Source organism: Hirundo rustica, chromosome 19 (assembly GCF_015227805.2).
Source record: "Hirundo rustica isolate bHirRus1 chromosome 19, bHirRus1.pri.v3, whole genome shotgun sequence".
In the NCBI taxonomy this organism is placed as follows: domain Eukaryota; kingdom Metazoa; phylum Chordata; class Aves; order Passeriformes; family Hirundinidae; genus Hirundo; species Hirundo rustica.
The window spans coordinates 6290644-6302978 of NC_053468.1; the positions used below are offsets into that span (position 1 = coordinate 6290644).

General features: G+C 44.2%; 1 protein-coding gene across 5 annotated transcripts in view; it reads right to left on the bottom strand.

The window, feature by feature from the left end:
- CUX1 (cut like homeobox 1) overlaps positions 1-12335 on the bottom strand; it is a 267048-nt gene that overhangs the window by 74693 nt on the left and 180020 nt on the right. For all 5 annotated transcript variants that reach the window (XM_040082722.2, XM_040082720.2, XM_040082718.2 and 2 more), the window contains exons 11-12: positions 10136-10324; positions 4567-4625 (exon numbers count right to left, since the gene is read on the bottom strand). In XM_040082722.2, coding sequence (XP_039938656.1) covers positions 4567-4625; positions 10136-10324 — 248 coding nt within the window. The remainder of the gene's footprint in view (positions 1-4566; positions 4626-10135; positions 10325-12335) is intronic.

Sequence of the window (12335 nt, forward strand, 5' to 3'; positions counted from 1 at the left end):
ATATGCACAAATAATCTTCCCAAGCAAGGCACTACAGGCTGAAAGGCAGTTTTTCATTTTAATGACCCCCTCGCTCTATGGCAAAGGGAAGACAAAATGGCCCAATATTTCTTAAGAGATATGAAAGATCCAAATATTTATAAGTACATTAGGAGAAGAATCTGATAGTCTCATTGTCAGTATTTTATACAAATAGTGAGCGGTCAGAGGACGTTTCCCTTCAGAGGCTTTCAGTTAGAGCTGCGTAGTCTGGCAAACCAGAATCTTACAAGAATCCAGACTTATTACTTTGCTTTGCTGGATAATTTTTTTTTAAATCAGCCTGCTGGAGGCAGGACATGAACTTCCTCAGACTGAAGCAATAAATGATTTCAGCTTCTTACTGCACAAAGACAACATTCATTTGGTGAAGAAAAACACATAAACACATATAGATGGTGTTTGTACAGCATTTGTCATGTATAAAGCACCAGGAACAATCTATTTAATGATGTATTAAACTGTGTTAAAAGCTGTGGATCACATATTAAAGGTTTTGGAACTGCCCCTGGATCCCTGGAAGTGTCTAAGGCCAGGCTGGATGGAGCTCGGAGTAACCTGGGATAGTGAAGGTGTCCCTGCCCATGGCATCCATGGGACTGGATGAGCTTTAAGGTCCCTTCCAGCCCAAAACATTCAGTGATTCCATGAAATGTAGAAACTGAGAAGGAAAAAAGGGCAGAAGTTCAGTAAGACACATGAACTAGATCTGGATGCCATGAGGAGTTAGCCAGGCACCCATTAACTGCCTGAACCTGTCCCTGGATTAATCCAGAGTTAGATGTACATTAAGTGACACTCCGGAAATCAGGTCTCTGGGCCACTCAAGGTCACTCAAAGACATAGCAAAGACAAGGGAAAAAAGTCAATCTGAGAAAGAGACCTCATGTATCTTTGTATCATTGCACACAGGGTTAATTCTGACTCTAAAATACAGTAATTAATTTCTGGCAGTCACGTTCATTACACGGCATCACTCAGTGTCACCTCTTGCCTGGCCCTAGGGGCGAGCCATCACCCCACACACAGCACATAAAGGGATGTTGTGGGGCACGTGTGGGCACAACAGCTGAGCCACGTGCAAAACCAACTCTCGTGCTACCAGTGGACTCGTGCCAGCCAAGGGGAGAGCATGTGGACTAAAGGCTCAGGTTCTCAGAGACCCTGGCATCACTTTGACATCACAGGTGTGTGACTCAGGTGGCAAACCCCCAAAAGCCAGTGTTTCCTGGGACACCCCTTTGGAGGCACAGCTGTGCATCCCAGGACTCCGAGGTGCTGGGACAGATAAATGCACAGAGACTTATCCAGGGAGAACCCCAGCCACTGGCAGGTCGCTGTTCCCATGAATTCTGCAGGGAATGGCCTCTGCAGGGACAGCCATGCACATCCTCATGATGTCCAAAGGAGGAGACTCAGCTGCATTTCAAACCCACTTTGAACAGCAAATTATCACGTGGTGAACGTCCCACAGGAAATCCCATTTCAGTTCAGACCAGTGGTGACCCCCACTTACCACACTTTGCCATGTGGAGCACTCCAGCTGCATTCCAAACACCTTCCTTCCTCCTGGATGAGGCTAAACCAGAAAAAGCTGCTCTCTCCCAAAAGGAGCAGATGTGGGTGGTGCCCTGACCACATCGTGCTGCCCCCACAACCAGGCTGACAATGGTGGGAAGGATAAACCTATTTATGGTTATATTTGGTTCTCCACACCAAAAATCTGCCTCTAAAGCCCCGTTCCTCTGCTTGCACGGGTTGATGTATTTTGGTTCTGAGCACCTGCTGCCAGCTGGGACCTTCAGGAAGGATCCTGAACCTTGCAGCAGCTGCGTTTCCAGCGAGATTGGTGCAAGCAATGTGTATTCAAACCTTGGCTGGAAACCTACTGACCTCTGCTTGCCTGAAGGGGATTCTTTGCTAACTGAATTAACTTTCTGACAATTTCACAGGTAATTTCCTATACAGTTGAAACACAAAATATACTAAAAAATCAAGCTGATGGCACCTCTAATTGCCCTAAGAGGAATATGCACTGCAGCAGGTTCATTTTTAAAAGAATGTAAAAGTTAAACATGTCAAAACCGACTCTCCAAATGTGTCACAAAAGACACATTCTCCTCAGGAATATGAGGAAGCACAACGCTTCTCCTTTGGATTCCAGGAATATCTTTGCCCATGAGATCTTGACTCAATCCATGGCTCAAGATCAGTTACCTGCTTTTTAAAGGAATGATCTTGTGACTTAAATCTGCACATCTGAGAAGACCTGAAAGATGTGACTGTAAAGCAAAGCGTGCATTGGGACAACTTGACTTTCTGTTCGTCTGATCCCGACTGCAAAGGCAGCAGGGTCAGCGCTGTCGTGCTGCTCGAGAGGGAACTGAGAGCACACACAGAGCTCTCAGATCTCAAAAAATAGGTTTAGAAGCCATTGGGCACAAAAGCCAAGGCAGAAAGTGAAGAATCCTCCCAGGCCAGATCTTGACATGGGCCCACCTAAGCTCCTCCAGAGTTAGAAGCTGGCTGATATTGAGACACCTCAGCCTAGAATGCCTCCAACTTCCCAGGAAGGATTGAGGAAAATACATCAGTGCCAAAACACCTAAAAAAATTCTCTTCCTGCCTTACTGACAAGATCTCTCTTCTCTTGGTGCAAATGCTGTGAGCAGCTAATTTCTGTCAGTGTTCCAGGGCACAAGGCAGGTGCAGCAGGATTCAGTGTGAGAGCTCTGGATTTGCAGCAACAGACTTCTCCCAGTCTCATTTACAGCAAGTCTCTCTTCAGATCAGGCTGTCACTGCCAGGGGATGCACATTTAGCTTTCAGCACACCTTCTGGATTAGATGGAGCATGGGAATGGTGTGAAGCTGCTGCTCGGAGGATGCAGCACTGCAAACATCCTCAGTGCTCTCTCAGAGGGTCTCCACCCTCAGACCACCCCACAGGATGGTGATATACCACAGGGCCCTTACAAGCCAGCTATCAATCCACAAATTAGGGAGATAAAAGCTGGAACAGCTGGGAAAACAGGGTTAATTTACTGGCCTCCAAGCAGGGCCACTTCCAGGACTGTCTCCCATTTATCTCACTGCAGGCTCACCCTGAGCAGAAGCACCACGTGAAGCCTCCTGTGTCACAGCTTCTCTCAGCTGCCTCTCCATCCCTGCCCTCATCTAAGTCAGTGTTGTAAAAAAAAAATAAAAATTAAAATATTGGTATTATCACCAGGAATACAGGGTTTGTATTTAAAGTACAAAGGAAAAGTAAGCTTAAATGAGTATATTCAATGAGTATGTTGGGTTCTTGGCACTTTAAGTCTGGCTTTAAAGTCCTGGTCCTGTTGTATTAAACCAGGTAGGACTCAAAACTCATTTGTTGTTTCAGCACATTTACATTTAATATCTAACGCAAGAAGCTGGGAGGTTGTGGCCTTATTCTCATTCACTGCTTTACATATGAGGACATAAACTGGCTGAAACCTGGAGCTGTTCCCCTAACTCAGGAGAGGACATGGATGTATTTACCCATAATCACTAAATGATGATGCTATTTTGAGCCCAGGTAATAATCAGGTAAAATGACCAAAGAAATGGTCAATTAATTTAATTTAAGTGAAAATTATACCCCTACATCAGGGCGTGCTGCAGCTGGTGGAGAACCAGAACCTCAGCCAGCGTGGCCTGAATAAATCAGCACCAGGGGCCGGGCAGTTGTGGGGCTTGCAAATCCAAATCTGCTTTCCATATTCCCCAGGGACGTGTAAACAAAAGCATGTGACTACCAGCCTCATCTGAAATACCTCATTAAACCCGGGAATGGGTTATTTCAGCCTTTTTAAAACACACACAGAGAAACGCCACAATGATGAAAGAGGAGATGGGAGTTTCTCGCAGTTATTTAAACCTTGACACTAAACATATTTCCAGTCAGAAAAGTTCTCTTCAGAACCTGACAAGTTATCTTGTTATAGTTTAAAATGAGGTCCTTTTAAGTCTCTTAAGAAAATCCCTTGAAATAGGAAGAGGTTGTTTGTGGCTTTAGTTTAAAACCACAATATATTAGCAAAAATATACAGTGAAACAAGCCCAGCATTAAACTGTTAAGTGCTGAACACTGGCAGGCAGGAGCAGAGAAAAGGTACCACGGCCAAAGGCTCTGCATCACATTTTCGGTCCACATTACCCTCAGCTGTTGGCTGGAGATTTTTAAAGAGGGGTCCACCTAAAACACCCCAGATTTTGAAACATTTTTTCCCCTTTGTGGACAATAGTTTTAGTGGCTTTTCTTCATGGACATGTGTTTTATTTGCTATTGTGATTCTCTGCTGCAACAAAAAGGAGCTCTCGCAGATAGAGCAGCTCCACTGGTTCTGGATGCAATTTCTGCCAATATTCCCAATTTCCTCGTCTTTGTGGTTTTGACTGAATTCTTTATTGTTCCAAGAACACAGATTTGTGGCTTCATTTAACAAGCACTGTTCAACCAGAGTTTGTGAAAAAAATTATGTAAGCATTTAACACTTACTTTAATTCTTTCTTAACCTCTTCATAATCAGCCTGTCCTTTCAGTTTTTCTTCCAGTTGCTTTAAAAGAGAGAACATGGATTTAATTATTTACATTGTTTCTTTTCTGCAGGCTTTGAAAAATCATCTTCAAATTATTCCATATATACAGCAGCGCACAAGTGAGGGTTAATGACTCATACCTAATTTACATATATTAGAAAACAAACTATAACCAATTAAACGTAAACACAATTATACCTCGCTCATCCTTTGTTTACAGAGTGCCAAGCATGACAGAATTCAGTGGGTCCCAGTTTGGCTGTTTGCAGTGTCACTGTCATGTGCTCGGGGAAGAGATTGGGGATGAAGGTATTAGGGGAAAAAAAAAAATGGGGCAGCCGAAATTTTCAGGGAGATTGAGTAAACAAGCGGGATGCTTTGGCACATGCTGCATTAACAGGACAGTTCTCGATAACCTTATCTGCATGATAAAAAGCACAGACTGAAGGAGCTGTTGTTGACTGGAACGCCTTAGGCTTGGAAGGCTCCTTCAGCACCTCGTGCCGAAGAGAACAGCTGTACCAGGAGGTTGTACAAGCATCGCTGATCGTGGTAAATGCTGTGGTTACACGCCAGGCACCCAGCTCCTCCTGCTCTGCCCCCCAAAGGCCGAACCAAACCCGCTGCCACGGTGCAGAACGCAATGCCACGCACTTGGACCTCGCCCAGCTCCCAACAAGGCGCTCATGGCTACGGGGTAAATGCTTCGGGGGGCCTAAAACACAGTGGTACATAATTGATGCCGTTACGTTGCTCGCAGAAGGCCACAGCCATTTCAAGCATTTCTTTGCTTAGTGCAGGCACACCTGATCTAAGCAAAGAACAGAACTCGCTGGCTTGCAACTCCCATGGATAAATTCGGGCTAGCTCTGCTTCAGCTCATTTTTGGTGCTAAAATAGGCACAGAATCCCAAAGGTCACGGGAAACAGAAATAACGTAAGGATGTACCACCTCAAAGACAGAGAACCTACTTTGAAAAGGAAAGGAACAGATGACATGAAAAAGAAAAATAGGATTTTATGTCCAGGAGAGGCTGCCTTCAGGGGAGAAGGGAATTCAAAATCCTACACCCACTCTGGGGCTGCTCGTTGGATGCAGGAGGAGGGCAGGGGAGGGCTGCTGGGAACTTGGAGAATTTTGGCAAAGCTGCTCCAAACGCAGCCCCGCACAGCCGTGCAGCAGCCCAGCTCTGGGGGCATGGGGCAGGCCAACAAACAGAACTGGGCAGTGTGTGGGTATCACCCATCTCAGAGCTGTACAAACCCCAAAATGATGGAGCACGGCACCCAGAGGACAGTGAATGTATGGTTTGAACCATCTCAGTAATTTAAATGAGGCTTCTTCAGATGCCAGCAGCAGCATGGTGGGGCTTTGTGGGACCTCCAGCTACTCTGCCACGTTTTAAAGGATTCCCTACCCAGCCCTTAGCAGCTCCCACACTGCTGACATTTCTGCCTTGCCATTAGCACAGATGTTAAGGAGCAGGGACTAAGTGGACACCCACGATATCAATCCCACAGCCCTCTCCAGGTGCTGTTCCTGCTGTTTGACACCACAGCCCAGCATCCTCAGCACTGCTGACGAGAGGAATCTCCCTGCAGGAGCAGCCAGGCCCTGCTCAAGGAGCAGCTCTTAATGGATCACAGCAACTGCTGCTCAGTGTGGAATTTGCACTCTCTGGGACACTGATGAAACGAGTGGCCTCTTAAAAAGGTCTCGTGTCCCAGCATCTTTTGTCATCAGTGGCTTGTGCAGCCATTCCAATGGTGTTAAAAAGAAAAATGAAGTGTCTGTTTTAGCTACAACAATTGGGTTAGGGTTTTTTTTCACCTGGAATAAAAACAGGGCAAGTTTTAGTAGTTTTTTCTTACCAAATTCCAGTTACTGACTGGAACTGTAGGAAGCACTGACTTTGCTTTAGATAGCAGTGTTCAGGTGTTTTGACATAATTAGGGAAATCCTGGTTGATGTAGGCAGGAAAATCTTACAAATATTAAAGGCTGGAGGTTTTGACAATTTACAACACACATTGAAATCTCATTATGGGAATGTGCTACGTAGTCCCAGGGCCTGAGGTCTCACATTTTGAGGAGGGTCAGCTACAAAAGGCCAAGAGTTCAAGCAGCTTTTCAAGCTGCAGCTCAACACTGAGCAAAACAGAGTGACTTCAACAAGGCACCCAGGTGGAATTTTTAGTGCATCAGGTCAGGCTGGAGAGGGATCTTTAAATGAAACCAGTGAGCCAGAGAGCCCTTGGTACTGGGAGGAGCCTCAGCATCACAGCTGAGAGTTTTCCAAGCGGTCACAGGCAGTGGGAGGATCTGCCAAACACCAAGATATCCTTCTGCTCTCCTTGGTCTTGTCACTTTGTCCTTCTGTCTCTGTTTGGTGCTCTACAAATCCGTTGCAATTCACCCTTTCCTTAACTCTGTGACGTGTAACGTTTTGGGTCTAGAGCAGAGGAGCTTTTACAGCAGGAATAACTGGCAATTTATACAAGTTCGCAGTATAAAAAAGACCAGAAGAAATTTAAAACAAATAATACTCTGAATTAACACGTTAGTTACTTATGCAAGGGTATGCTAAGAAAACAGTCTTTTGTAGAAAGAGATATAAACCCCAGAAAAGTAATGACTCCCATTTTAATGCAATCTGCATTAAATGTAATTCTATGCAGGGCAGTGTTACACCCTGGTAGAGTATTTTCTGGAAAATTTAGGTACAAAACACAGGTAGAAAAATAAAGGTAAAAAAAAAGAGGTGTTGACAAAATGCAGCTGTTTTGGACTCTCAGGTAGCTGTGTGCTGCTACAGCAGCATGACAACCAGCAATATTTTACTTTGGATTGTATAAAAAACACACACATCCATCATTCCCAAGTACCTCATATAGAGATTGTTGCCATGGAAAATGTGCACCTAAACATCTACTTTACTAAACAATATAAACTAACAACTGAGGCTGCAGTGCTTGTGTAGAAACAGAGCATTTAGGCACTTGGCATCTTCCCAGTCAATGACTGTTTTAAAATGTATTAGTATGGTAATTGTCTCCAAGAACCCTGTAAAACGCACACAACACGGGATAACAAAGGTTCAAGCTGTGAGACAATCTGGAGGAACTAATATCTTGCACTAAATATCAACCTGGTTAATTCAGACAAAATATATTCCAGCAACCTACAGCACACAAAAATGCAGGAGCCAGAGGGCAGAAGGAATGGACTGGTGGCTTTTCTGCACATTAAATTTGCAAATATCCCATGTTAAAGAATCCATCTTTGCATCTGTGATGTGAATGAACCCATGTTAGAGCATTCAGAGATTGGGTCCCTCCTCATGTTGTTTAGAAAATACAATCACTACTCTATTATTAACTGAAGTGGCATAGGTAAGCAGCAGGGGCTGTATGGAGGGGCTTAAAACCTTTAAACAACCATTAGATTAACACTGTAGTTCAGTTTAGAGTGATCAACTCACATTACTGAGTTTAAACTGGGGAGCAGGGACGTGCTAGCACCCAGACTCAAAGGGTTAATGCAATTAGAGTGAGAAAACTCTTGTTACTAGAGGACATGTTTTGATTATTAGATCAGATGAAGATAAAGAAGCAATAATTTTGAAAGTATTTCTGTATTGTTTCATTAAGTCATAGAGTATTAAACAATTCCCCCAAGATACAGGTTGAGAACATTGCTTTAATTTGTGAAACTGTGAGTTGTTTTTTGTGGAGGCAACCATTAAAATCTCTCGTTATTTCAGAAGCAATTCCTCCATAATCAAACAGGAGATCAGCACATCATCGCTGAGAGTCGGTGCTTTGTACAATGTGTGCCTGGCACAGGCTTTCCCCGCACTTCGGGGTGAAAGTAAGTATTTGGAAACATTTTTCTAGTTGCAAGAAATAAGGTTAAAGAGGGTTGAAATGACTGAAACTTTATCAATAGAGGCACTACATCAGACACTATCAACAGAAAGCTAAATACAGAGCATTAGCCAGGCAAGGGTATGAGAAAATGGAAGGAGATTACTGAAATGGAAATCAAAGACTTGCTCTGTCATTTCTGTGATCCTACTCCCTTTGAAGTTAATGGCTAAACTAATACTGACCTCACCAGGAACATGCTTTATTCCAAGAAAATCTGTCAAGTGCAAGGACTCAAGATATTTTCTATCAGGCTTTATGAAAAAGTAAAATACAAAAATCCCCCGAACATGGGTGTAGCCAGCAGAATGTGCCCCTCAAAACCAGGGCAGTTCCTTTCTCCCTCAAGAAAAGTGGTGCCCACATGGTGACAGGTGGGCAGAGACTGAGACTGGCAATTACATAATAGGTGTCCTTTGCTCCACTGAATTTTCATAAAAATTCTGCAAAGCTGGCTTAAAACATGCAGAAAACATCGACTGCAACACTTCAGCTTTCACTCCTAACGGGTCTCTCTCCATGTGAATTATGCTCCACCACAGCAAAACCAGTAACTGCTAAAAAATGTCAGAATTAGAGCAATTTGTAAGAGTTTCAATTGAACATTAAATCATTCTGATAGAGCAAAGCTGCCCACGCCACAGTCAGAGCTGAGTGGGAACTATCAGCCTCCTGCTCTCAGAAAACTCTCAGACTATCAAACCTGCAGAAGTACCAAGTCTTTAATGGAATAGATAAATTTATCTTGTTTACACTTTGGAGCTCATAGATGGTGGAACAATGAAGGAGACCGGAGTTACAGGAAACTGATTCATACCCCACGTCAGGAAGCGTTTCTCATGCTCACTCAGAGATCAGAACAGTGTGGGCTCAGCACAGGGAAAGTGAAACTGCCCAGGAGGGAGGTAAAAGGGTCATTCAGAGAATTCTTAGCTGCTCCTTCTGGTGCTGGTGCAGTGCTGCTCCTATGCAAATGAGTATAGGGCCAGACTGCTAATTATAAATGGGAATTATTGTGTAGCAAATACGTAGTTAAAAAATAATCAAATGGTTATTGAAGCTGAAAGCCTTCTCCATGTCCTGATTTTGCTTGTTTCTATACCCTAAATGATAAACTTCCCATTTCCACTGGAGAGAACTGGACAGGGTAGCAGGGGAATTGAAAGATAAACCAACTCCTTGCAAATCCTCCATTTGTATAACTGCAACGGGAATGAAAAGTTTGAAAATTTAAGAGGGATTTTCTGTGCCTTTTCAGTTCCACTGTTTCATTACATATCCATGGTCAGTGTATGTTGGGGTTCAGTGGTGATTTTAATCCTAAAGGCATCCTTGTTCTGCAAAAACACGTTTCAAACCAGTAAGGGTTGGGCCATTTAGAATCTAAAAACACTGTGATCCCTTAGAAAACAATACATCAGGGGGGTGGAATGGGATGGGTTTGAAGGCCCCTTCTAACTCAAATCATCCAGTGATTCCATGAACGCCACAGAAACCAGAATTCAGCCACACCCTGAAGAAGCCAATGGCTCAGGAAACTCCCACAGCACACCCCAAATATCATCACCCCTGAGACATCCTTCGGGCAGAACCGAGCCTTACTTTGAGAGTGCTGTTCTTGGCCGTCAGCTGCTGCTCCAGCTGGGAGATTTGGCTGCTGGAGTTCTCCCTCAGCTTGGTGAGGCTGCCCTGCAGTCTCTGGACATCCTCCACGAGCTGGGCGATCTCGCGCTCCTTCGCGGCCAGCTCCACTTCCAGGCTGGAGCGTGTCAGCACCTCGATGGCCTGCTCCTGCAGGGAAAAGGGGATTAGACCACAGGAAGGAAGGAAAGGCAGCAAACCGAAATTCAGGGTAGTCTGGAGAGGAGCAAACACGGTGCCACGAGAGACAGACAATTCCTGAGTCTGGGGGGACTCCTGTGATTGACACTGGGAATCTGGAAGGTGGAACTTCCTACACCCCAGGACAGTTCTCTGGGAAAACAGGGATAACAGAGGGAATAAATTTCCCTATTTCGTAAGTGCACTGGAAAGACGCAGCCATGAAAGTCAAAGGATTCTATTTAGATCTATTTATTATTAATAGCCCAAATGCTTTGACAACGATGAAAATCTGTGCTTACAAAATACTAATCAGATAAAATATTCTGAAGTAATGGAGCAGAATTTCTTAATCAGGAATGGCAGAGCCATGTGCCTGTGGCTCTGCATGCACACTGCACGTTTCAGGCAAAATTGTCAAAAATTGCCCCAAACTGCTACTTCCAATGAACTAGCTCCCTGCATGAAAATTGTTCATGTTAACATTATTGCAAGCATCCCTCCACAGGGAAGAAGAGAGATGCGACAGCTCTAAGACAAGGCCATTCTCCTTTTGGTCACCGCTTTCAGAAATTCCCTTTCCTAAATCTTCCTTCTTCCAGTTTCCCACAGCTGTCAAATCTGTCCTCAAGTCTGGAGCTTCCTCTCTGGACTGACTTCCTGGAATCAGAGAGGACAGAGAGGTCCAGAAGAAGGCAGATCCTTTCAGAAAAGATCATGGAGCCTAACTGTACCATCTCTGTTTCCCTTTGTGCTGGGAGATCCCAGCTGGGATGCATCGGGGAGCTCTGGGGCCCCTCCATGGGGAGGAAATCCTTGTGGGGGGCACAGGGCAGCCCAAAGAGGGGCTCACATTCCATCAAAGAGCCCAGAAGGCATCTCACAAAGGTTACTGGCTGATCCTCAGAAGCACCAGTGAAGGAGGAGAGAATCCATTCAGCAAGGGGGAGATGAAGATGCTGAGCACCAAACCAAGGATCTGTGGTGAAAGAGCTGAGAATTCACCCCAGCGACACCCTGACAACAGAAGATGACACTGCAGCAGATTGAAATATACTCCATACCCTCTTTTCTGGGAATACAGGAACAAGAAAATGCCCTTTTCCATATCTTCTAAACATTCAGCTTGATTCTCAGTGACTACACCCCGCTGCACTCACAGAAAGCTGCATGCAGGAACAGCAGTTAACAACGCTCTCCTATTACACTGAATTACACTTTTAACTTGAAAAAACCTCTAATTTGCTTGCATGAAACATCACAAGTTGTATAATCATCTGCTGCTTGTGCCTATTGAGACTAGAACGTAGAGTCTGAAATAAGATAGATAATGATCATTTTCATCCTGCTGTAGTTGTCATATTAAATATAAATGAAGTGCAGAAGTACTATTAAATACAAGAAAGACCTAATGTTAAAATAATGATAAGACTAGGACACGAGATAGGAAGAGGCAGGTAATTCAGAGTTACAAGTGATATTCAGGCTTTTTATTTTTTGTTTTGCAGCCTACTTGCCTATCTTTTGACTTCTCTGAGAAAATACTGGGTTGTATTAATAGACAACCAAACAGATCTGGAGGACTTGTGGTTTGTTACTTGTTCCCTGCAAATGGTTTTTAAAGGCAGCCATGTGTTCCTCTGCTATCAGTGTCAAGCACGTATAAGGCTTGCAAGGGAAAAAAAAAAAGCAATGATTTCTTTTGTCTCTTAAATCTGCTGCTTAGAAGTAGACTAAATTTCACTTAATTGCATATTTACATTTAAATACTCCTATTTCTCCTTCGGCAAACGAAAATCAAAATAATCTGGCTGCTCGTCTGTGATACCTGCTCAGCCAGGGCCAGCTGGAGCCCTGTAGCAGCCCCCTGTGCCTGCAGGTCCCAGCAGCAGCCTTGGCTTTATTCAGGACCACGCAGAGGAGGCAACCAGCAAGAGTGCAGGGTATCTTCTCAATTTTCCAAGGATTTAGAGAGATGTGA